This window comes from Chenopodium quinoa, unplaced genomic scaffold (assembly GCF_001683475.1).
Source record: "Chenopodium quinoa cultivar QQ74 unplaced genomic scaffold, ASM168347v1, whole genome shotgun sequence".
NCBI lineage: Eukaryota > Viridiplantae > Streptophyta > Magnoliopsida > Caryophyllales > Amaranthaceae > Chenopodium > Chenopodium quinoa.
In genome coordinates this window covers 4,482,976-4,510,668 of record NW_018745170.1, presented here as the reverse complement: position 1 = coordinate 4,510,668, position 27,693 = coordinate 4,482,976, and the positions used below count along the sequence as shown (strand labels likewise).

Here is a 27,693-nt window from a genome sequence, read left to right as displayed (position 1 = left end):
CCGTTGCAATAGCCTAGCTATTTTAACATAAATGAGAGCTATTGCAACGGCATGTGCTGTATCATTATGAAAATATAGAATGAAGCGCGCATTTCTTCCCTCTATTTTTTTCACCAAATATTTTGAACAACACGTGTAAGAATTTGCTTCCCTCTATTCTTAATTCTCTTGTACAGAAGTACATACAGTACCTTTCAATACCCCTTTTTCTCCATTTTCCCAATTGTCAATTTCTCACCATTTTCCCCATCTTCTCAGATCTCATAAATTCAATTCTCCAAAAATACTTCAAATTTTGAGACGAAAATCACGAAAAAAAATACTCCAAAATTGTAAGAGGAAAATAAGCAAAGAAATCACGAAGGCGGCACTCCGGCGGTGGTGGCTGATAGCGGCACAGGCGGCCTCAATTTCATCTTGCATGTCCCTTCCTTGAGCTGATTTCTCGAAATTCTCTTCAAGGTATTCAACAAATTATCGTTTTGGGTTAATTAAATTTGAAGTTTTTGCTTTTGTGTTTGGAAATTTGTATTTGATGCCATGGAAGATGAAGTTTCTGCTCTATTAACTCTTAGAATTAAACGGCTAATGGATTTTGTTTAGCAAAATTGATTTTTTTATTTTATTTTTTTTGAAACCTAGAAGTACTGAATATTGATTGTATTGGAGTAGTCTAATGGGGTTTTTTGGGAGAATTTCATATAAATGGATATTAAGAAGATATAATGATTTGGGGTGGCTGATTTGGTTAATGGGGTAAGACTTGTTCTTTTTTTTGGCTGATTTCGTTTTGCAATATCAAACAAGTCAACCCTATTTGGCTAGTAGTCTTTACTACCCTGTTGTAAGTATAATATGTTTTTATAGTAAGAATTTCTTTCTAAGAGTTTTTTGGTTTATTTATGCAGCATAGTATGAAATTTTTATACGAAAGCATTCTTATCTTCGTTTAATGTGATCTAATGTGTAATATCTGCTTTGATGTTCGCTTTTCTGGGCTTTCGAATCCTGTGGAGCAAAATAATTTGTCATAACATTTATGTTATGACTATGGTAATATCCATGAGTATGCTGAGATTGAATTACATTTTTGATCCAAAGCTTGTTGCAGTAATCCTGTTGCATGTCTGCATAAAATTAGTCTCCTGGTTGGTTCTGATGTTCTGTACTTTTTGTTGATGCCTCTGTTTAGTATTATTGAGTCTGGGTTTGTTTACGTTGCATAAAAGTGGTTGCACTCGTACTGTACGTCGTAATTTTTCCCTAGGTGTTTCGGGGTGCTGGTTGTTCGTGTAAGTTATATAGCATACTTGTTTCAGTTTTTTTTTTTAAGTTCTTTTATTAGAGTTATCAGACCAGATTAATGCTTGCAAAAATAAATATTGGGCCTGAGAACAAACAATACCATTATAGGAACTCAACTGAAAATACAAACTTCAGAGAAATTACAGCCACAAAAATTTATTCGTGCAGATGCATACAAATCACATAATATTGTTACCAAAACCTGTGGAACCGATTACCAGAATCAGCAAGGTATATAAAAATTCATCAAATAAATATGTGGTAAAATTAAGTATCTCAATTGTGAGTGCTAATCTAAAACAATCAACCCACACATAGTGTAAGCAACCCCACTAACTACCATTAGTCAATTCATTTGAGTGTTAATTCGACCTTAGACACATATCTCTTAGCATCTGTCAGCAAAAATCACCTATAAAATTAATTAAGCACATGCTTCTTTGAATTATAATTCTCACAATAATAGCAGCAATAAGTCACTTGTGTAAGGTGATGAATCAAGCTAGAATGATAAAGGAAAAGACATATATGGTAGCTTTCAGGCTTGTGCAGATATAATTATTTATAATAGTATCTTTAAAGATATATCACTTGTCATAGTTCTAAAGTCATGAAACATATTCCGACAAAACTTATATATTGTATACAGATTGAAACAGGATGGGAGTTTCAAATTTTCTTCAATATGGCAAAAGAAGATTTGAGTTGCCGCGAAGAACAGACACTTGGGAAAAAAAATCATTTAAGGTGGATTAATTAATTTGTACCGTGGGTAAGAGCTGGTAAATTGCAAGAGTAGTCTATTAATTATGGTAGCACTGAACATTAGTCAACTTATTAAAGGATCATGAGAGCTTAGCTTACTTACACGTATAGTATTATTGTCTCCCAGCACATTCACATATATTCTGTCATAAAGATAATTCTATAGGTAATATTAGTTAACATTAGACAATCCAATAAACTTGCATCATCTAAATACAAAACTTCAAAATAATTATATAACTATATTCACAGATTAACTAGTATACTTAATCAAGTCCAACCATGAATTTTAAAGAAAAAAAAAAAGGTAAGCAAGGGTCGATCCCACGAGGAGACTTTTCAACTCCTAAAACAAGGTTTAACTAGATATATTACGGAAACTTGCATACTATACATTTATTCACATATGTACATAGGATTGGGGGGTTTGTTTAAGGAGAGTACTAAACTAATAAAACTAATACGAACTAGACTAGAATAAGTCTAATATTTACAAGTGACAAACAAGTATCCGACATAGTTGAGGTTCGATCATTGATAAATTGGACACAAATTAACCTCTTATTTCCATTCCTTTAGTCTCATTCAATACTCTATTTAGCATTTAGGTTGCCGGATTCCCGCAGCGGATTATCCATTATTCTGCTCACTAGAACTACTAGAATCTTGCTAAAATATTACCAACCCAATAAACAACTTTTATCGATCAATTCATACACTTAAAACAATTATCATGAGCCGCTCATACTAATTAAATTATGTTGTATACTCTAATTACCATCAAACGCCGCGTCTAACAATAACTAGCTAGTTTAATTACTTTATAAATGTAATCGTATACTATCACACATACAAAGATTAAACCTTCAAATTAAACCAACGATCATATGAATTGAATAAATACCAAACTCAATATTAAAATACTAATAAACTCAACGTTTAATAGTGAGACCAAAATCATGAAAAATCGAAGGCAAAATTTCATCCAATTAACAAGTATAATAGAATAAGCCTAATCTACCAAACTAGATAATCAAGGATTAAAGTAGGGAGAAACTCATGAATTAGGATTACACCAAGGTAGCCGCTACACTTGATCCTCCGCCGATTTCGCACACTCGCCTCCAATAATCCTCGACACCGTAGCTCTTCGATCACACTTGGACTATAAACTCGTTCTCACCACTCTCAATATTGTGGTTCTGCTTGTGTGTCACCCTGGGGTGGATGATTGGAGGTTTTTATAATTGAGAACAACATAGGTTTTCTCGATTTCAAAGAGATAAAATTGTAGTATAAGATAATTCTTCATCTTTTGCTTGAATTTCGGAGAGGAGGGTTGAAGATAAGCATGGAGGTTGGAGCCTCGGTTTTGACGGAAGACTGATGATTTTTCTTCTGATCTTCTCTTCTTTTTCCATCCTTTTATTCTACTTTTTTGCTGCTTGATGTTGTATATCACGTGCTACTTGTTGTTGTTCTTTTCTTTTTTTTTTTCCTTTCTTTTGCAAACAATGTTATAAGTGGCCTCTCTTGTTCTCTATTTGAAGTTGTTGAGTAGGTTTTGTCTTCCACTTTATCCTACCATAAACACACGACAAAATGTTAAGTATCAATTATAAAAAAAATAGCTATAAAATAAAATATTAACATAAACTAAGAACTAAAATTATAAAAGTAAATAAATTCCTAAAATAATAAACAAAAGGCAATAATAATACTAATATTAGGGACCAAAAATATGGTATATTATGCACTTATCAAAGTTGTACCTTGTTGTAAGTACAATAGGATGCATTGTTCAGTGAATTAAGACAACTAGCTAATTTTCATATTGAAACTGAAGTTAACTAGCTACTTAGACTCTCAAGTAATGAGTTTCTTGCCTTTTTCATACGAACCCCTTAAAGACTCATTTCTAGTTGCTCTTCTAGAGATTGCAGCTCCTCTATGTTTAGACCGGAGAGCTTTTGTCCCATAAGTTGCCTGCCTTATCAGAATGGAAATGAAGTCCCTAAATAAGGGTATATGAACTCTTTGTTTTAGCTACTCTTTTATATATTAATTGAACTACTACACCAAATCATAATTACCCAAATGCCTCTTAAGTTTTCTATTTAAGGCAGATAGTTTCTGCAAATATGGTTTATCTTGATTTGTATTGTTTATTTGATGGTGGCTCTTAAAATACTAGAAGAATGATTATACTTTGATATGGATTCTCCCCAATATTATTAGTTTAAGGCTTTTTAATTTTCTTTACTATTTACACTTGGCTCTTTTTAATATCTCATTTCTTTTTCATTGTTACTAGATTAATGTAAAGTGGGTCATAAATTTGTATGAATATAACTTTGATACTCCTTGCTTATTACACTTGATAAAGTTGTCCTTGGCAATAGAAATACACTAGTTTTAAGTATTCTGATTTTTAGAGTAGTTCTCTTTCTTCCTAGTGGCAATAGAAATACACTTGATAAATGTTTTTACAGGAAAAATTAATTAAAGTAACCCTCTTAAATCTTATCCTAAGGTATGGATAGTGGAACTAAAGAGTGGTGGATGTTTGCCAAATGGAGTGATGAATATGAGCGGGGAGTAGATGAATATGTACAAAAGGCTTTTGCTTTCAAGTCTCAAGGAAATCAAATTTGTTGTCCTTGTGAAAGTTGTCACTATCGTTTTTGGCGTCATGAAAGTGTTGTGAGAGATCACCTTATTTGTGATGGTTTTGTTCCTCAAACGGATAAGTTATCAGAGTTAGGGATCAACATTAGCATTGAAAGGGAACAGACTATTTTGGATAATGATGAAGGGTCAAACCCAAATGATTTTAATGATGACATAGTAGGCTTGTTGCATGATGCACGTGATGCTTTTACAAATGGGCCAAATGACGAGGCAAAAAAGTTTTATAAGTTAGTTGAAGAGGGCTAGGAAGAATTGTATGTCGGTTGTAAAAATCATTCAAAACTTTCCTTCATGATTCGGCTTTTTATTTTGAAGTGTGATCATATAAGCTAACTAATGCTGCTTTTGGAGATATATTGGAGCTTATAAGGGAGGTGTTACCTGATGCAAAACTACCAGCTTCATTTAATGAAGCAAAAAGTGTTTTGAAAATGTTAGGGTTAGATTACACTAAAATAGATGCATGCCCAAATGATTGCATGATATACTGGGAAGAGCATGAAAATGCAACAAGCTGCCATGTTTGTGAGACGCCAAGATGGAAATCAACTGACACAGAGAATGACATACAAAATGAAAATGGAAAGACGTATAGGATTCCTCAAAAGATTCTTAGGTATTTTCCAATAAAGAAAAGGCTTCAACGGCTATTTATGTGTCAAGAGACGGCGAGATACATGACTTGGCATGCTAATGGCCATGAAAATGATCATCTTTTACATCATCCAGTTGATGGTCAAGCATGAAAGGAATTTGATTCTTTATATCCAAAGTTTGCTGATGACCCACGCAATGTGAGGCTTGGGTTAGCCACAGATGGATTTAGCCCATTCAACTCAATGAGCATTGTCCATAGTACATGGCCAGTTATGTTGATTAATTATAACTTGCCTCCTTGGATGATTATGAAGCCCGAGTATCTGATGCTTTGCCTTACTAATTCCCGGCCCGTCTTCCCCTGGCAATGACATTGACATATATTTGCAGCCACTTATCAAGGAATTAAAGGATTTGTGGGAGTTTGGGTTGGAAACTTATGATGCTTCGACTAATCAAAGGTTTGACATGCATGTAGCATTGATGACTACCATGAGTGATTTTCCGGGTTATGCAATGTTGTCTAGGTGGAGCACAAAAGGATACTTGGCATGCCCTGAATGTCATTACGAAACAGATTCTGAATGGTTGCCTTGTAGTGGTAAGAATGTGTATAGGTCAAATCGTAAATTTTTGGATCCATCTCACCCTTGGCATCGTGATAAGAGGAATTTTGACGGAAAACTTGAGGAAAGATGTCAACCTATTCCATTGAATGGAATTGATATTGAGAATATGTTGCGTGATTTTCCAAATGCATTTGGAAAGAAGCAAAAGAAACCAAGGCGTGATGTGGATGATCCGACTCCGTGGAGAAAGAAACCCATATTTTTTGATTTGCCATATTGGAAGCATTGCTCTAATCGCCATAATCTTGATGTAATGCATATTGAGAAAAATGTCTTTGATAATGTCATTGCGACGTTATTAGACATTTCTCAGAAGACCAAGGATAATGTGAGTGCTCGTCGAGATTTGGTAGAACTTAATCTGATGCCAGAGCTCCAACCAATAGAATTGGAAGATGGTAGTGAAGAATTTCCAAGATCTCGCTTTTGGATGTCATTGGAGCAAAAGCGTAAGTTCTGCCAGGTTATAAAAAATGCTAAGCTTCCTCAAGGTTATGCTCCCAACCTTAGTCGTTGTGTGCAAGTTGGAGAAAGGAAAATAGCAGGCTACAAAAGCCACGATGCTCATTTTATGATGAATTATCTTCTTCCAATTGCTGTGAAGACAATATTACCTAAGATGTTGCTAGTCCTTTGATAAGAATTTGTGCTTTTTTCAAAGGTGTATGGAGTAAAACTATTGATCCTCGAGGTCTTGGAAAATTGCAATCCGAGATAGTTGAAACTCTATGCCTACTTGAGAGGATTTTTCCACCTGCTTTTTTTGATATAATGGAACATTTACCCATACACTTAGTAGACCAAATTAATTAAGTTGGGTGGACCTGTGAGTTCAAGGTGTATGTATGGAATTGAGAGGAATCTTCATGAAATGAAACAAGATGTTCAAAACAAGGCTCGCCCAGAAGGCTCAATGGCAGAAGGATACCAAGCTAAAGAATGTGTTGCTTTCATAGCTAGATTTATAAATGTAATCGTATACTATCACACATACAAAGATTAAACCTTCAAATTAAACCAACGATCATATGAATTGAATAAATACCAAACTCAATATTAAAATACTAATAAACTCAACGTTTAATAGTGAGACCAAAATCATGAAAAATCGAAGGCAAAATTTCATCCAATTAACAAGTATAATAGAATAAGCCTAATCTACCAAACTAGATAATCAAGGATTAAAGTAGGGAGAAACTCATGAATTATTATTACACCAAGGTAGCCGCTACACTTGATCCTCCGCCGATTTCGCACACTCGCCTCCAATAATCCTCGACACCGTAGCTCTTCGATCACACTTGGACTATAAACTCGTTCTCACCACTCTCAATATTGTGGTGTGTGTCACCCTGGGGTGGATGATTGGAGGTTTTTATAATTGAGAACAACATAGGTTTTCTCGATTTCAAAGAGATAAAATTGTAGTATAAGATAATTCTTCATCTTTTGCTTGAATTTCGGAGAGGAGGGTTGAAGATAAGCATGGAGGTTGGAGCCTCGGTTTTGACGGAAGACTGATGATTTTTCTTCTGATCTTCTCTTCTTTTTCCATCCTTTTATTCTACTTTTTTGCTGCTTGATGTTGTATATCACGTGCTACTTGTTGTTGTTCTTTTCTTTTTTTTTTCCTTTCTTTTGCAAACAATGTTATAAGTGGCCTCTCTTGTTCTCTATTTGAAGTTGTTGAGTAGGTTTTGTCTTCCACTTTATCCTACCATAAACACACGACAAAATGTTAAGTATCAATTATAAAAAAAATAGCTATAAAATAAAATATTAACATAAACTAAGAACTAAAATTATAAAAGTAAATAAATTCCTAAAATAATAAACAAAAGGCAATAATAATACTAATATTAGGGACCAAAAATATGGTATATTATGCACTTATCAAAGTTGTACCTTGTTGTAAGTACAATAGGATGCATTGTTCAGTGAATTAAGACAACTAGCTAATTTTCATATTGAAACTGAAGTTAACTAGCTACTTAGACTCTCAAGTAATGAGTTTCTTGCCTTTTTCATACGAACCCCTTAAAGACTCATTTCTAGTTGCTCTTCTAGAGATTGCAGCTCCTCTATGTTTAGACCGGAGAGCTTTTGTCCCATAAGTTGCCTGCCTTATCAGAATGGAAATGAAGTCCCTAAATAAGGGTATATGAACTCTTTGTTTTAGCTACTCTTTTATATATTAATTGAACTACTACACCAAATCATAATTACCCAAATGCCTCTTAAGTTTTCTATTTAAGGCAGATAGTTTCTGCAAATATGGTTTATCTTGATTTGTATTGTTTATTTGATGGTGGCTCTTAAAATACTAGAAGAATGATTATACTTTGATATGGATTCTCCCCAATATTATTAGTTTAAGGCTTTTTAATTTTCTTTACTATTTACACTTGGCTCTTTTTAATATCTCATTTCTTTTTCATTGTTACTAGATTAATGTAAAGTGGGTCATAAATTTGTATGAATATAACTTTGATACTCCTTGCTTATTACACTTGATAAAGTTGTCCTTGGCAATAGAAATACACTAGTTTTAAGTATTCTGATTTTTAGAGTAGTTCTCTTTCTTCCTAGTGGCAATAGAAATACACTTGATAAATGTTTTTACAGGAAAAATTAATTAAAGTAACCCTCTTAAATCTTATCCTAAGGTATGGATAGTGGAACTAAAGAGTGGTGGATGTTTGCCAAATGGAGTGATGAATATGAGCGGGGAGTAGATGAATATGTACAAAAGGCTTTTGCTTTCAAGTCTCAAGGAAATCAAATTTGTTGTCCTTGTGAAAGTTGTCACTATCGTTTTTGGCGTCATGAAAGTGTTGTGAGAGATCACCTTATTTGTGATGGTTTTGTTCCTCAAACGGATAAGTTATCAGAGTTAGGGATCAACATTAGCATTGAAAGGGAACAGACTATTTTGGATAATGATGAAGGGTCAAACCCAAATGATTTTAATGATGACATAGTAGGCTTGTTGCATGATGCACGTGATGCTTTTACAAATGGGCCAAATGACGAGGCAAAAAAGTTTTATAAGTTAGTTGAAGAGGGCTAGGAAGAATTGTATGTCGGTTGTAAAAATCATTCAAAACTTTCCTTCATGATTCGGCTTTTTATTTTGAAGTGTGATCATATAAGCTAACTAATGCTGCTTTTGGAGATATATTGGAGCTTATAAGGGAGGTGTTACCTGATGCAAAACTACCAGCTTCATTTAATGAAGCAAAAAGTGTTTTGAAAATGTTAGGGTTAGATTACACTAAAATAGATGCATGCCCAAATGATTGCATGATATACTGGGAAGAGCATGAAAATGCAACAAGCTGCCATGTTTGTGAGACGCCAAGATGGAAATCAACTGACACAGAGAATGACATACAAAATGAAAATGGAAAGACGTATAGGATTCCTCAAAAGATTCTTAGGTATTTTCCAATAAAGAAAAGGCTTCAACGGCTATTTATGTGTCAAGAGACGGCGAGATACATGACTTGGCATGCTAATGGCCATGAAAATGATCATCTTTTACATCATCCAGTTGATGGTCAAGCATGAAAGGAATTTGATTCTTTATATCCAAAGTTTGCTGATGACCCACGCAATGTGAGGCTTGGGTTAGCCACAGATGGATTTAGCCCATTCAACTCAATGAGCATTGTCCATAGTACATGGCCAGTTATGTTGATTAATTATAACTTGCCTCCTTGGATGATTATGAAGCCCGAGTATCTGATGCTTTGCCTTACTAATTCCCGGCCCGTCTTCCCCTGGCAATGACATTGACATATATTTGCAGCCACTTATCAAGGAATTAAAGGATTTGTGGGAGTTTGGGTTGGAAACTTATGATGCTTCGACTAATCAAAGGTTTGACATGCATGTAGCATTGATGACTACCATGAGTGATTTTCCGGGTTATGCAATGTTGTCTAGGTGGAGCACAAAAGGATACTTGGCATGCCCTGAATGTCATTACGAAACAGATTCTGAATGGTTGCCTTGTAGTGGTAAGAATGTGTATAGGTCAAATCGTAAATTTTTGGATCCATCTCACCCTTGGCATCGTGATAAGAGGAATTTTGACGGAAAACTTGAGGAAAGATGTCAACCTATTCCATTGAATGGAATTGATATTGAGAATATGTTGCGTGATTTTCCAAATGCATTTGGAAAGAAGCAAAAGAAACCAAGGCGTGATGTGGATGATCCGACTCCGTGGAGAAAGAAACCCATATTTTTTGATTTGCCATATTGGAAGCATTGCTCTAATCGCCATAATCTTGATGTAATGCATATTGAGAAAAATGTCTTTGATAATGTCATTGCGACGTTATTAGACATTTCTCAGAAGACCAAGGATAATGTGAGTGCTCGTCGAGATTTGGTAGAACTTAATCTGATGCCAGAGCTCCAACCAATAGAATTGGAAGATGGTAGTGAAGAATTTCCAAGATCTCGCTTTTGGATGTCATTGGAGCAAAAGCGTAAGTTCTGCCAGGTTATAAAAAATGCTAAGCTTCCTCAAGGTTATGCTCCCAACCTTAGTCGTTGTGTGCAAGTTGGAGAAAGGAAAATAGCAGGCTACAAAAGCCACGATGCTCATTTTATGATGAATTATCATCTTCCAATTGCTGTGAAGACAATATTACCCAAGATGTTGCTAGTCCTTTGATAAGAATTTGTGCTTTTTTCAAAGGTGTATGGAGTAAAACTATTGATCCTCGAGGTCTTGGAAAATTGCAATCCGAGATAGTTGAAACTCTATGCCTACTTGAGAGGATTTTTCCACCTGCTTTTTTTGATATAATGGAACATTTACCCATACACTTAGTAGACCAAATTAATTAAGTTGGGTGGACCTGTGAGTTCAAGGTGTATGTATGGAATTGAGAGGAATCTTCATGAAATGAAACAAGATGTTCAAAACAAGGCTCGCCCAGAAGGCTCAATGGCAGAAGGATACCAAGATAAAGAATGTGTTGCTTTCATAGCTAGATTTATAAATGTAATCGTATACTATCACACATACAAAGATTAAACCTTCAAATTAAACCAACGATCATATGAATTGAATAAATACCAAACTCAATATTAAAATACTAATAAACTCAACGTTTAATAGTGAGACCAAAATCTTGAAAAATCGAAGGCAAAATGTCATCCAATTAACAAGTATAATAGAATAAGCCTAATCTACCAAACTAGATAATCAAGGATTAAAGTAGGGAGAAACTCATGAATTAGTATTACACCAAGGTAGCCGCTACACTTGATCCTCCGCCGATTTCGCACACTCGCCTCCAATAATCCTCGACACCGTAGCTCTTTGATCACACTTGGACTATAAACTCGTTCTCACCACTCTCAATATTGTGGTTCTGCTTGTGTGTCACCCTGGGGTGGATGATTGGAGGTTTTTATAATTGAGAACAACATAGGTTTTCTCGATTTCAAAGAGATAAAATTGTAGTATAAGATAATTCTTCATCTTTTGCTTGAATTTCGGAGAGGAGGGTTGAAGATAAGCATGGAGGTTGGAGCCTCGGTTTTGACGGAAGACTGATGATTTTTCTTCTGATCTTCTCTTCTTTTTCCATCCTTTTATTCTACTTTTTTGCTGCTTGATGTTGTATATCACGTGCTACTTGTTGTTGTTCTTTTCTTTTTTTTTTTTCCTTTCTTTTGCAAACAATGTTATAAGTGGCCTCTCTTGTTCTCTATTTGAAGTTGTTGAGTAGGTTTTGTCTTCCACTTTATCCTACCATAAACACACGACAAAATGTTAAGTATCAATTATAAAAAAAATAGCTATAAAATAAAATATTAACATAAACTAAGAACTAAAATTATAAAAGTAAATAAATTCCTAAAATAATAAACAAAAGGCAATAATAATACTAATATTAGGGACCAAAAATATGGTATATTATGCACTTATCAAAGTTGTACCTTGTTGTAAGTACAATAGGATGCATTGTTCAGTGAATTAAGACAACTAGCTAATTTTCATATTGAAACTGAAGTTAACTAGCTACTTAGACTCTCAAGTAATGAGTTTCTTGCCTTTTTCATACGAACCCCTTAAAGACTCATTTCTAGTTGCTCTTCTAGAGATTGCAGCTCCTCTATGTTTAGACCGGAGAGCTTTTGTCCCATAAGTTGCCTGCCTTATCAGAATGGAAATGAAGTCCCTAAATAAGGGTATATGAACTCTTTGTTTTAGCTACTCTTTTATATATTAATTGAACTACTACACCAAATCATAATTACCCAAATGCCTCTTAAGTTTTCTATTTAAGGCAGATAGTTTCTGCAAATATGGTTTATCTTGATTTGTATTGTTTATTTGATGGTGGCTCTTAAAATACTAGAAGAATGATTATACTTTGATATGGATTCTCCCCAATATTATTAGTTTAAGGCTTTTTAATTTTCTTTACTATTTACACTTGGCTCTTTTTAATATCTCATTTCTTTTTCATTGTTACTAGATTAATGTAAAGTGGGTCATAAATTTGTATGAATATAACTTTGATACTCCTTGCTTATTACACTTGATAAAGTTGTCCTTGGCAATAGAAATACACTAGTTTTAAGTATTCTGATTTTTAGAGTAGTTCTCTTTCTTCCTAGTGGCAATAGAAATACACTTGATAAATGTTTTTACAGGAAAAATTAATTAAAGTAACCCTCTTAAATCTTATCCTAAGGTATGGATAGTGGAACTAAAGAGTGGTGGATGTTTGCCAAATGGAGTGATGAATATGAGCGGGGAGTAGATGAATATGTACAAAAGGCTTTTGCTTTCAAGTCTCAAGGAAATCAAATTTGTTGTCCTTGTGAAAGTTGTCACTATCGTTTTTGGCGTCATGAAAGTGTTGTGAGAGATCACCTTATTTGTGATGGTTTTGTTCCTCAAACGGATAAGTTATCAGAGTTAGGGATCAACATTAGCATTGAAAGGGAACAGACTATTTTGGATAATGATGAAGGGTCAAACCCAAATGATTTTAATGATGACATAGTAGGCTTGTTGCATGATGCACGTGATGCTTTTACAAATGGGCCAAATGACGAGGCAAAAAAGTTTTATAAGTTAGTTGAAGAGGGCTAGGAAGAATTGTATGTCGGTTGTAAAAATCATTCAAAACTTTCCTTCATGATTCGGCTTTTTATTTTGAAGTGTGATCATATAAGCTAACTAATGCTGCTTTTGGAGATATATTGGAGCTTATAAGGGAGGTGTTACCTGATGCAAAACTACCAGCTTCATTTAATGAAGCAAAAAGTGTTTTGAAAATGTTAGGGTTAGATTACACTAAAATAGATGCATGCCCAAATGATTGCATGATATACTGGGAAGAGCATGAAAATGCAACAAGCTGCCATGTTTGTGAGACGCCAAGATGGAAATCAACTGACACAGAGAATGACATACAAAATGAAAATGGAAAGACGTATAGGATTCCTCAAAAGATTCTTAGGTATTTTCCAATAAAGAAAAGGCTTCAACGGCTATTTATGTGTCAAGAGACGGCGAGATACATGACTTGGCATGCTAATGGCCATGAAAATGATCATCTTTTACATCATCCAGTTGATGGTCAAGCATGAAAGGAATTTGATTCTTTATATCCAAAGTTTGCTGATGACCCACGCAATGTGAGGCTTGGGTTAGCCACAGATGGATTTAGCCCATTCAACTCAATGAGCATTGTCCATAGTACATGGCCAGTTATGTTGATTAATTATAACTTGCCTCCTTGGATGATTATGAAGCCCGAGTATCTGATGCTTTGCCTTACTAATTCCCGGCCCGTCTTCCCCTGGCAATGACATTGACATATATTTGCAGCCACTTATCAAGGAATTAAAGGATTTGTGGGAGTTTGGGTTGGAAACTTATGATGCTTCGACTAATCAAAGGTTTGACATGCATGTAGCATTGATGACTACCATGAGTGATTTTCCGGGTTATGCAATGTTGTCTAGGTGGAGCACAAAAGGATACTTGGCATGCCCTGAATGTCATTACGAAACAGATTCTGAATGGTTGCCTTGTAGTGGTAAGAATGTGTATAGGTCAAATCGTAAATTTTTGGATCCATCTCACCCTTGGCATCGTGATAAGAGGAATTTTGACGGAAAACTTGAGGAAAGATGTCAACCTATTCCATTGAATGGAATTGATATTGAGAATATGTTGCGTGATTTTCCAAATGCATTTGGAAAGAAGCAAAAGAAACCAAGGCGTGATGTGGATGATCCGACTCCGTGGAGAAAGAAACCCATATTTTTTGATTTGCCATATTGGAAGCATTGCTCTAATCGCCATAATCTTGATGTAATGCATATTGAGAAAAATGTCTTTGATAATGTCATTGCGACGTTATTAGACATTTCTCAGAAGACCAAGGATAATGTGAGTGCTCGTCGAGATTTGGTAGAACTTAATCTGATGCCAGAGCTCCAACCAATAGAATTGGAAGATGGTAGTGAAGAATTTCCAAGATCTCGCTTTTGGATGTCATTGGAGCAAAAGCGTAAGTTCTGCCAGGTTATAAAAAATGCTAAGCTTCCTCAAGGTTATGCTCCCAACCTTAGTCGTTGTGTGCAAGTTGGAGAAAGGAAAATAGCAGGCTACAAAAGCCACGATGCTCATTTTATGATGAATTATCATCTTCCAATTGCTGTGAAGACAATATTACCCAAGATGTTGCTAGTCCTTTGATAAGAATTTGTGCTTTTTTCAAAGGTGTATGGAGTAAAACTATTGATCCTCGAGGTCTTGGAAAATTGCAATCCGAGATAGTTGAAACTCTATGCCTACTTGAGAGGATTTTTCCACCTGCTTTTTTTGATATAATGGAACATTTACCCATACACTTAGTAGACCAAATTAATTAAGTTGGGTGGACCTGTGAGTTCAAGGTGTATGTATGGAATTGAGAGGAATCTTCATGAAATGAAACAAGATGTTCAAAACAACGCTCGCCCAGAAGGCTCAATGGCAGAAGGATACCAAGCTAAAGAATGTGTTGCTTTCATAGCTAGATTTTTGAAACGATCAAGCAAAGCCACACCCGAAGTTAATGAGTGTGATACCTCAAAATCATTTTTCCCGAAGGTAGGACGTCCTATCAAAGGAAAAGGAAGGACCTCAATGAAAAAAAATCGTGGACACATAATTGATCGCATTACATGGGCACAAGCGCATCGTTATGTCTTGTTCAATTGTGATTGTGAGGAAGTTGAGAAATATATAAGGTAAGATTTGTAACCATAATATAGGTTTATTATTATTATTATTATTATTATTATTATTATTATTATTATTATTATTATTATTATTTTTAAATGTTTTCATTCTAACTTTGTCGCCTTAGTAAGATAAATATTTTATTTTTATAGTGAGCATAAGATTTGTGTAAGTACTAAAAGGAAAAGAAAATGGAAAAGTGCTTAAGACCATAGCAAAGATTTCATGGATTGGTTTAGGAAGAAAGTTGATTTGATTCTTAAAGAAGGCCATGATAATATCCAGGACCATATTTTGTGGTTATCAAAAGGTCCCTCTCATGTTGCCAAAAAGCACACAGGGTACTCAGTTAACGACTATAGGTTTCATACCACAAAGAGAGATGCAAATTACGTAACTCAAAACAGTGGCGTCACTCTAATAGCCACTACACATAGCTTTGCAAGCTCCAAAGATCAAAATCCTATTGTGGGAAATGTTAATTATTTTGGTTCAGTAACAGAAATCATTGAGATATCCTATCATGGTCATTTCAGTGTTGTCTTATTTAGATGTCAATGGTTTCACTCAGAAAAGGATGATGATGACCTCATTACGTTTAATATGAATAAGACCGTTTCTAAAGAAGAACATTTTATCTTAGCAAATCAAGTGTTTTATGTAGAAGATTTGAATAGAGAAGGGTGGCATTATGCTATTCAAATCCCTCCTAGAGAGTTTTCAGATGGTATTAACATACATTTTTTTAATACTTCACTCTATGTTATAAATGAGCTTATTTTACATTGTAATTCGTTTCAGTTTATTATATTTACATTCAAAATTAACATACTTCCATTTTTTTTCCCAGATGAAACGGAGTAGACCTAAATTTTCTGCTTCCAAAAATCAGCTTACGGAATTGAATATGAGCTGCAACGGCTTCAAAAACTGAAAGACAATGCAGAAAGAATGGAAGCCCTAGGAACGACATCTCTTGCTAATAAGATACTTGAAGACAAAACAAAAGCATTATTTTGTCCAAGTGCAATGCTGAATAGTACACCAGAAAATGAGGATGATGCCTCTACGTCGGAATATGATGGTGAAAATGAGGTTGAAACTGACAATCTCACTTCTGGAAAAAGAAAAGCCAGTAAACAGGTGTGTACTTCTATTTTTTCATTTATACAGGCTGTTTTTATTGTTTATCACGGTTTACATGTAATTAGTAATGCTTTATTTTCCCTTTGTTTTATAGGTTCCAAAGCAAGTAAATAAATCATCACTTCGCCCCAAAACTATGGCTGATGTTGTGGAAGTGAATAGCCGTAAGAAGCATGCTGTTGATGAAGTTCAGAACATTCACTCACTTAAGGTTGCTAGAGTTCAAGATCAATGCATCCAAAAGAAGGAGCAAGTTATCTCAGAAAAGAAGGGATCAAAACGAGCGTTCTGTTCTCCTGGTTCCATGTCAGCGTACCTCGAGTTCCGGAAAAAGCAAAAAGAAAATAATGACGCATTTGTAGCTAGTTATCAGTCATTGAATGATTCTCTTACAAGAAACACAAGGATTTGTGGCGCTGCATTTAATGAGAATGACAATGATGATGCGGATGCACTAAGTAGGTGGCTTGATGAAGCGGATGCACTGAATGAGAATGATGATGATGTTGGTAATGAACATGAAGGTGTTCAAGAATTAGAAGATGACCTTCTATCTAACTATGGAAGGGAAGGAATGCAAGGTATTGTTTTTCTCTTACTTCCTCCCCAACTACCTCTCCTTCTTGTTCAGTCCCTTAGCTTTTTTTTCCCTTTCTTTTTTCCTCCTGTTTTTCCTTTATTTTTTCCTCTTGTTTTTCCTTTCTTTTTTCCTCCTGTTTTATGTGTTTTCCATCTACATGGGGATTTTTTTTTAATTTTATGCCAAAGATTTGGTTATTTGGATGCCCACTGAAAATCTTAAATTTCTTCTGAACATACTATGGTTTTACTATTATATGCGTAAATTAGAAATAATCTGATGACATATCACAAACTGAATGAATTGGTGCCTGTTAAATAATAATACACAAATTTGTATTACAGGAGAGCTAATAGGGGGTTTTACAGACCTCTTTTTCTGGTATAATCCTTTTGAGCTCAGTCATCAAAACTAGGTCAACAAAACTACGAAGGGCATGGACTTCAGGATTCCAATTACCATCAAACCACTCTCTTGTTTGTGTTTAGTTCATTTATATAGTTGCCCATGTGCTTTCATGTCATAACTATGTTAGACACAAGAAACAGAATATTCGAGCATGAACTATAATTATCAGCGAAGACTTAGGGGATTCCCAGTTAAACTCCTAGATATGCACATCACTCTCATTAACTTTGGTATTTCTTCTGTCTTAGCGTAAATTTTGGAAATTCGGATAAAAAATTAGTGAGAGTGACATGCATATGTAGGAGGTAAACCTGCATTTTTCCGTTAGGACTCAAATATTTTTGTACTATGTAGTGAGTAACTGAGTACTAATCTGAGAAGCTTGCCTTAAATTTTGTACGTTCAATTAGATGAAAGACCAACACATCGCCCTCAAGCAATTCATGATAGATGGAAAATCCCCTCCATCCGCTTTTCTATGTTTGTCTAAAACTTAATCTGTAGCTGTAAAAGAGAATTCAGATATTATCTGATTCAGAGCCCTTTTCTTGTGGAATGTTATTGCTCGGAATGAGACTTGCGGTTCAATTCTTCGTCATATTTCTATTAATTTCCTGGATATTTAGATGGATGACTATCTGTTTATGAGTGTGATCTTATTGTCATGTTTCTATGTGATTATAGAGAAGACTACAAATTTGGAAATTTAGTAGATTGTTGGCTTTCTAAGTTTGTCTTCTTTTGCCTGAATAAAAATCTGTCTTCTTATGATGTGATTTATTGTAATTTTTGTGAAGTATCTTGAATTTTTTTTCTTGATTTGACTGAACATTCAATGCTCAGTGCGTGTTCATGTTGGTCTTTTCAGCTTTAGCAAAAACCTTTTAAGTAAAAAATTGCCGGGAATAATTTTGACGATAAGTTATTGTATGTTGTGGTGGAAAAAGCATATGTTCCCAGCCTGCCACAGTGCATCCTACAACTTCTAAGATTCAAATAATCATAAGTTTTTGTATGTTGGACATACATCTGTGGACTGTTTGGGTCTACAGGCACTGAACCAGGGTCTATTGAGCAGAGGAATCCATCATTTTTGTGTATAGTTGTATTCTATTATGTGTATAGACTGAGTAGGAGCCTGTTCCACAAAATAGATTTTCAAAAACACAAAAACAAGCAACCTAGACACCTTCTCAATGAAAAAAACAGACCTCTATCTTGTAACATGTTTCTTACAAATGTGCACAGAAACAGAACCAGAAAAAGAACTTGAAAAAGCTCCTAACAGAAAAAGGCATCGAGGTCCAACAATGCTACCCAAGGTTCATGCACGAACAAGAGACGAGCGTGAAGTTATTATTTTAAACTCACTTGGCCAACCAGTTGGACCTACACGGGAAATTGTTCAGGAGTTCAAGCAATTCTTGGGTATTGTGGCAAGGGATTCTGAACTTGCACCACTAAATTATATTAACTTTCCAAGTCTACCCACACTTCACAAAATGTGGGAGTATGTCCAAGTACGTAGTATTATAATTCATTTTGTTGGATTTCATTTTCTACATAATTAATTCCTCGTTAATAATTGGACCTCCATATGCTACATACATGTTACATACTAATGTTTTATATTCATGATTTGTTTAGGAAAAATATATGGTTCCTGAAGCAGGAAGAGAATGGGTGATGCAGGCTATCAATGGAAGCTGGAAAGCTCATAAATGCTTTACTAAGAGGAACTACTTCTCTGCATATCCCACTGATGCTTTACGATGGTTTCATAAGCCAGACACAATTTCAGAACCTCAATTTAGAGAGCTTTTGCAATACTGGCATTCTAAAGAGGCTGAGGTATTATGTATATGGTTTTGAGCTGGTTTTGTGCAATATTGACATAGTTTCATGACAAAAAAAGTCACTCTTTCAGTTTACTGTTTTTATGATCGCCTTTGTTTTCGGAGTTGTTTTTACTTTGCAAGCTACTATTTACTTTCATAGCCTGATATAGATTATGTCTTTCTTGGGTTATGAGGCCTGATATAAACTATTTACATGATTTTTGCTACCATCTTTCCTATTGTATTAATATTAGAAAATAGATACTTATTCGATATTTTACGTGGTTCAAATTTATAAATCTTGATTGTGTTTTCACATAGGAAATCAGTAAAATCAACAAAGACAATCGCCAACTGTTAGATGATATGCACACTATGGGCCGTAACTCTTACGCAATTTTACGCCATAAGTTGGTAAATAATTCATCTCATTTCTAGGCAATTTTATTAACTTTATAATCTTTATTTTACAATCACTACATGTACTACATGAGATTTTCACCCCTGTCCTTTAATTATTTGTAATAATCACTTCAATTTTATGTATTTATGTTTCCACAGAAACAACAGGATCCTGATAAGCAAGAACCTTCTCAAACAAGGGTCTATAAGGAGTCAAGAAAAAGAACGGTGGGAAGGAAATACCTTACCAACCATGAAAAAATAGAAGAGAATATTGTGAGTTAACATTTTAGATGTATGTTATATTTGTTTAATTTTGATAAATAATAAGTAGGTGGCTTTATTTCCCTAAATAGGCTAAAATGGATGCTTTGGAGTCTTCCCAACATGAAGATCAAGATGGTAGTAACTCCAAGGACCCTTACTCTGAAGTGATTCCAGATCCTAAGCGCAAAAGCCGTGTACGCTTACAAGGAAAAGGTGTAAAAAAGTCGGATTTGAAGAAAAAAGATAAAAAGTCAGATTTCATATTCCCGACAGAATTTTTAGAAAGTATGCAATCTCAATTAGTACAACAACTTGCACCAAGCGCAACAACTGCAATTTTGACTCAACTTTGGGATGCTAACCCTGGGATCAATCTTGTTATTCCTGATTTTGCGATTCCATCGGCTCCAAAGGATGCATCTAGTGCGCCACATCTTCTTGTTGACCAAAATGGGCAATCTTCTAAATCTGGTGCCACAATTAATCAGGTAACATAAAATATTTTCTATTGCTTATCTCTAGATTTTTTTTGTTTGCTGGTGACCTGGGAACCTACTGTTGAAATGTTGCTGTTGTTGATGTCTTTTTATAGCCTGCTGCATTTCTAAATTATCAATCAATAAGGACAAGATTCTTAAGTTAGATTCTTGAGTTACTACTCGCACTTTCTGTTTTCATCATACTACTTGAAGTCGTACTACTTGAAATAGCTGCGCTCATCATCTCTGTTTACTATTGTTGTTTTCCCTGTCATTAGCTCCAACAGAACAACCCCAAAGCTGTAAACATCGCCTTTTTCATGCGCCTTTTTTTTTTTTTTTTTTAGGGATCAGAATTGCAGTTTTAAGTTTAGGACTAACAGGAATGTAACTACACACTACATCATTTCTCAGAGTAAGAAACATAATTCATAATTACATAAAGTTAATTAGTCTCATGCTAATCCAAAAAGTATCTTCCAAACTGAAACTCCCTACAAATACCTGTCCAACCAAGTAAGAAGCACCAAAACCCCCTTTCTACCACCCAAAATCAGCTACCATTGCTCGAAATTCTTTGTTTAGAAAAATGTTAGCGGGTTTCACATCTCTATGAACTATAGGCGGGCTACAACCATGATGCAAGTAATCCAGTCCTAATATATAGAGTTACACAACAAATTAGTGATCTGATTAAAAAAATATTGCCTAATTACGAACCTCAGTGCTAAATTGCTTAGGGGCCTCGGTATTTGAGAACACCTTGACTGCTAATGACATCCCATAGGAAGTAGTGGCACGGGATTTTTCGGTTTAGAAGGATTTTTTTATGAGTGGGACTTGGAAAGGAGCATACAAACTTGATAGCTAGTTCTTCAGGTTATTTACTTCTGCTCCTTTTATATCCAATTCCTAACCCTCAACTTTTTCCTATTTCCACCTTTTTGAGAAAGGTTACGCATGTTTGAAGAAACTTAATACTTGAAAAAGCTCCACCTTTTTTATAGCATGCCATGGTATGTGTATACTGTATACGCATGTTTGAAGAAACTTAATACTTGTGAGAATTTTTTGGCTTGAAGGCTACGTGTTATCTCCTTATGTGTGTCCTTGTGTTGTGCTAATGGAGAGGCACTAGACTCGTTTTCATGGACGGTGTTCCTCAGAGTCTCAGACATAGGCTATTTGGGGGGGGGGGTTAGCTGGGTTGTTCCTGTTACTGTTTTTGGTCATAATCAGGCGCAGTATAAAAAAAAATTTAAGCAATGTACGGGGGCATTAATTTTCTGCACCGTTTTGATTTTTTTTTTTTTTTTTTTTTTTTTTTTTTTTTATGGGAGAAGAATGATAAGGAAATTCTTGGTATAAATTTTGGCATCTTTACAGACTTACAGTTTTTAGCTTCTCTTAGGTGCACACTTCTAACAATTTTCCTAATGTGCCCCTTCCAGAAATAATGGTGGCAACTTAATTAGTTCACCTACAGTGCATGAATCTGGTGCTTTTGATTCCAGAATACCTTTGACTACTACTTAGTTCTATTTCTTGTTGGTTATTTAGCTAGTACTTTGTTATATTCCGGGGTGCTATTTTGTTTTTCAAACTTGGAATGCTTATCTTTTGGTAATTAATGTGGCTACTGCTACTATAAATTAATAATATTTTCCTTTCTGTGTAAAAAAAAAAAATTTCTTTGTTGCCATCTTTTAAACAACCATAATCTGAGCTATGTTGATTGTGGCCTTGGTCTATTATAATTTATAATTTAGTTTAATTATATTTCTTTTATTTTTTTCAATTTTACGTGTAGGTGCATGGGGAGTCAAATGGAGCGGAAGTATAGTGACTAGCCATCTAACAAATGGTGCATATATGTTGGCGACTCTTATTCAAGTTCCGGCTTTGTGAAGATTTGGATATTTCGGCTTATATATATGTTGACAATTTGTATTTTGGATGATCAAATTAATTATCTAACTTTTATTTATTATTAGTACGGTATGTCATATCAAAAATAGGCAAGTAATATTTTGTAATGTACGTATTTTGCATTATAATTATTATATATAAATGATACTTTAATTTGTTTATGTTAGTATATTTAGATTTGTACCGACTAATTAATATTATATTACCATTCCATCCCCCCCCCCCAACAAAAAAAAAAAAAAACCCAATGATTAATCTGTTGCAGTAGATACGTACTCCTACCATTGTATTAATTAGCTTCATCCGTTGCAATAGGTTCAATTTCATCATAATTATTAGTCAGTACTCTATTGCCACGGATAAGTTATGCCGTTGCAATAGGTTCAATTTCATCATAATTATTAGTTAGTACTCTATAGCCACTGATAAGTTATGCCGTTGCAACAGGTATTGGTCTATTGCCACGGATCAGTGGTGCCGTGGCATTAGGTGTCATAAGCCGTTGCATTAGACCTACTGCAACGCCAGCAGATGCCACGGTACATGGCCGTTGCATTAGGCCTAATGCCACGGATTTTGATGCCTAATGCAACGGATTTAGGGGTTGCAATAGATCAAAAATGTAGTAGTGGAGGTATTGTCTCTCCCCTTTGTAACTCTTTCGATCATTTTACCGTCTGTATATATTGCATTGAATAATGGACTCACCCACAACACACACGGCACAGTCTAGGACAGTAGTCAGCCGATCTCTTGGTACGGCTGAGTCTAGGATTGGGGGTGCCGCCTGGGGGTGTTTGGACCACCCTTGCTCTTCCTCGAATCCGACCGTCTCTGAGCATGTGCAGGACAATATGGCTTGGACGAAGCGGACGACATTTGACCAGAATACAGATCAGACCGGTCAGCTGAGGCTCCGGCTAACAGAGAATTTGACTATCTTCAAGGTGCACCTAGCACTCCGAATGATGACATTTTTTAGGACTCTGATCAAGGAGACGGCGATGAGGCTGTCTAACGATCTGACTCAAAGGAGTCGACCTCATAGCAGGCGGATGCCGCCAGTGAGGAGGATGAGGCGTAAAAGTGGCCATCTATAACTAACCCAACTGAGGCGCATATGTCTGCCAGGGATATAGCCACCCTTACAGCAAGCTTCCCCGCCTTTGTAGAGAAATGCCCAGTGGGGGATAGGTGGGAAATAATTGTACCGCCTGCTGAGGCGACAGACGTCTGGGATGACGATATTGAACATGCTGACAATTATTTCGGTTGTTGTGAGGCGACATTCAAAGCCGGCTTCCAGTTCCCCCTCCATGACACAATCAAAGCCATCTTAAGGGGCTATGATATTGGAGTATGGCAACTCACCCCAAATTCCTGGGTGAACATCATTAGCTATATTGCCGCCTGCGAGATGCAGGACATAACGCCTAGCTGGAAGGCGTTTGCACATATGCACTACTTAAGCTGTGCCCTAGGCGGCTGGAAGGCGTGGTACACTTTAACCACACCACGCATCTGGAGTATATGATGACACTAGATAAACCGTCTAAGTGGAGTAGCTGGAAAAGCAAATTCTACTTGATTTCCTCTCCATCCAGACGTCTAAACCGTCTGCTATGCCAGTACAATAAGGCATCGGCTCTCTTGGGAAAAAAGTGTGCCCTTCCGTGTGTCCCTGAAGAGGCTTGGGCACAAATAATAGAGCTGGAGTTTTTAAAGAAGACCACCATGCCTCTGGATGAAGGCACTGAAATAATTGTACCCAAGAACTGGGTACTCCATCCGGATTGGCTCAAGGATGAGGCTTTCCTCTCCGCCTGTGGTCTTAGTACCTTTTATGATAGACGTACGTAGACCACTTAACCGGCACTTTAGTGCCGCCTCTATGATTCTGTGATTTTGTTTTGTATTTAACCAACCGGTTTTCCTTTTGCAGAAAAAAGTATAGAAATGGTTGACTCTGCAAAGACACCTCCCAGGTCAACAGCCCAGATCCGAAAGGATCAACTTGAAAAGAAAAGGGCCCAACTGGCATCCAAGGATGATTGGGTGAGCTCCGGTTGTGTCCTTTAACTTATAAACATTTATTGTCATCAGACGGCTTTTAACCGGTTGTGACCCTTGTGTTTGACTTTTAGGGTGGAAGTAAGAACGTTCCACGTTCCATCTCAAAGATGCTCAAACGGAATGCTGATGAACCTTCCAAAGCTCCCTCTACGGCAAGGAAAACCCCGTCTGCCTAGACGACATCATCAAGGCCGCCTGTTCAGGGCAGACCAACTTCTGCAGGCAAAAGCCTAAAGTATCTCAGTCTAAGCACTGAGTCGGCTGGCAAAGAGTCGGGCGTCCTTAAGACGCCGAAAGGTGGCATGCCACTCAATGCTACATTTTGTTCTGCAGCGGCTGGGGGTGGGGTGACCCCTCAGTCAAAACCTCAAGGTATGACTTACAGCTTTGATCCCCATGGCCGCTTGGGCCTATGCGATTCAAATCTCAGGTTACCCAATCGGGGGATTCCTCTAGCAGCCGGCATAATATAGGTGTCGCGTATGCTGATATCTCACCACATCATTCTATTGGTGCAGATGCTTCTCCATGGTGGCCTGACCTCCAGCAATATTCCAGGTGGATGCTGATGTGCCTCACCCAGTCTGAGAAGGACTCGATCCTGGGGGTGCATCAGGTCAACATGGACTGCATTAATGCCTTGCTTACTAAGGTAACTTAACTTTTTGCCGGCTGTGTTAACTGAGCTAAATTAACCTTTTGCCGGCTGAGGTATCTGAGGTGAATTAACTTTTTGCCGGTTGTGCTTTGCAAGTAATGCTGAGAGTGGAAGGGCTCAAAGCCCCATTTAAAAAGAAGCAAGAGGAGGTAAGAGACGCCAATAAACGGGCGGCTGATGTCCTTGATCTTGCTCAATATCGATGTACTATGAATGATATTGAGATTAAAGCCAAAGAGATGAAATAGGAGGAGCTGGTTAAGGAGCTCACGACTGTTGTGGAGACGGTCAATAATAAGGCGTCTGACCTTGAGCTTCAGCTTAAAAATGCTCAGTCAGATCTCAAGGCACTAGAGGATGCTGACAAAGAGAATACCCAACTTCGGGCAGACGTCTCTCGACTGAAGGATGAGTTGGTCTAGGTGCATAATGACCATATGGCTGAGCTTGCGGCTAAGCAAGAGCAGTTGGTGGATGAGAATGAACGAGATTACGAACCTCGCATGAAAATAACTTGGAATCTCATTCATCCGGACTACGATTGGGAGTTCTTCAACTTAAGGTATAAGTATGCCACTAAGGTACACTAGGCGAAAAACATAAATAGGCAGCGAGAAATGCGCACCGATTTTCAAAATTCGGCGGGGAAAAAAATAGGTTGGATTTGAGGAAAGAGAATTCAAACCGGTTCGGTTCAAACTGGTGCGAAATGTTTTAAAAAATTAAAAAAAATAAAAATTCGCCCTTATTCTTCCTTCTCTTTCTCTTTTTCGTTTTCCCACTTCACTTCATTCTTTCATTCTTTCTCTTTCTCGTTCCCTCCTCTTTGCCGCCACTTGCACCAAAACCCCCTCCATCACTGCCGCCACCTGCCTCGGAACTCCCTCCACCACATTCGCCTCCTCCATCGCGAGCAACATACGCTAGTGGAGGTTCCTTTCCTTCTTCATTCTCCTCTTAGCAGTGACATAGGAGCAGCCCCGAGGTTCACCACAGTCGTTGCGCCACAGCCCCGAGGTTTGCCACAGCCGCCGCGCTACAACCCCGAGGTTTGCCACAACCCCTGAGGTTCGCCACATCCCGAATGTTCTCTACAACCGCCGCGCCACAGCCGCCATTCCTTAGCCCCGAGGTTCTCTACTTATATTTTCTTTTGCATTTTGAACAATTATTGGGCATATGAGCAAACTTACAGTTAGGGTTTCTTAATAATTTAACCCTAAATTTGTGAATATTAAGTGATTTTAATGGGTAATTTTGAATAAATTAGAGATTAGTATATAAAATATAATGTGGTATGTAAAATAAACCTTGTTTGTTAGTTGAATTTTAATGTGGAACAATTATAAACCTTATTAGTTAGTTGAATTTTGGTTTGTAAAATATAATGTGGTTGAATTTAGCTTTAAAAAATTATATTAATGCCCGAATTTCTGATTTTGTATGAATTGGTGGTTATCAATTGCGTTATATATTAGTGATTAGCAATTGTGTTAAAAATTAGCGAATAAATTAGTGAAATTACATGAATTACTTTAAATTTTAAATAAATTAGTGATTAGCAATTGTTAGTTTGATGAATGATGTGTTATAGTTTAGCAATGTATGTAGGTTCTAATTAATTACTAACTTTTGTTTCTTTTTGTTTTTTTGTAGATTCATATGTGAAGCACAAGTTTAGCTTGAAGACTACATATTTAGCTCAAGTGGGAAGTTAGAAAAAGTACATCCATTGTACTTGCTATATTGGTATGAATTATAAACTTTACTAAGCTATATTTTTTTCTCTTTATCCATTTAATAAAAGTTTTTTCATGCTATTACAACTTGTGTATTGTTTAATGACAAATAAATACAACAATATATAAAATGCTTGCATCATCATATACCTAGATACTCGTTCAAGGCTTTCTCATTAGGAGAAAGTCTTGAATAGTCCTCGGTTGGGACTGTTCTTGAACGTTTACTCTCACTTAGGTGGTGAATGTATGTCTTTTTTTTTCGATTTTAAGGAACATCTTGGCTTACCATTTCCTCACCATGTTCTCTGGGTACATATGTGGGTAAGTAATTATCTAAATCGTGTACTTGGAGAACTGGGGGGAAATGCTGCCAAATTTTCCTTAAAATTGGAAAGTTGACATACATTCACTAGTGAGATTAGACGTTCAAGGATGGGTTAGGTTGGAGTGATAAGGACCCTTTGGAAGCATGCATTTTTTCACTATATGAATGGTATATGCATGTTGTGTGTTTGAATTTGATTTACATAATATATGTAGCAATTATACAGTATTCATAATATGTTGCTATGTTTAGAGACAATTTACTAAATGGAGAAGGATCGTGGTTGGATGTATGGTAGACGTGATACATTGGAATTCTTTCATGGGGTTCAAGAGTTTTGCGAGAGGGCTTCATCTTATCAGCATAGAATGGGTGTCGATTGCCTCTATTGTCCTTGTGTTGATTGTAATAATGTGAAGGTGGTCAATAGTGTTGAAATCATTAGAGATCATGTAATTTGTCGTGGGTTTAGGCTTAAATACCATGTGTGTATTTGGCATGGTGAAGAAGGAGAGTACAGTGGGGATGTTGATGGGAATGATGTGCATGATAGAAGCAATGAGATTCATGTGGACGAGGAATACA

The 27,693-nt window shown here is 36.2% G+C and overlaps 1 protein-coding gene across 3 annotated transcripts; it reads left to right on the top strand.

Moving 5' to 3' along the window:
- Nucleotides 1-141: 141 nt before the first annotated feature.
- Nucleotides 142-22,527, top strand: LOC110710143. 3 transcript variants are annotated; one of them, XM_021888398.1, is made up of 9 exons: nt 142-462; nt 16,112-16,404; nt 16,502-16,988; nt 18,650-18,915; nt 19,043-19,246; nt 19,555-19,647; nt 19,795-19,911; nt 19,992-20,390; nt 22,192-22,527. In XM_021888398.1, the coding sequence occupies exons 2-9, from the start codon at nt 16,213-16,215 to the stop codon at nt 22,222-22,224; spliced, it is 1,791 nt and encodes a 596-aa protein (XP_021744090.1). In that variant the 5' UTR covers nt 142-462; nt 16,112-16,212; the 3' UTR covers nt 22,225-22,527. The 3 variants fall into 3 exon arrangements, with proteins under 3 accessions (XP_021744090.1, XP_021744091.1, XP_021744089.1); XM_021888399.1 differs by having other exon boundaries at nt 18,644-18,915; nt 19,804-19,911; XM_021888397.1 differs by having other exon boundaries at nt 143-462; nt 18,644-18,915.
- The last annotated feature ends 5,166 nt before the right edge of the window (nt 22,528-27,693 follow it).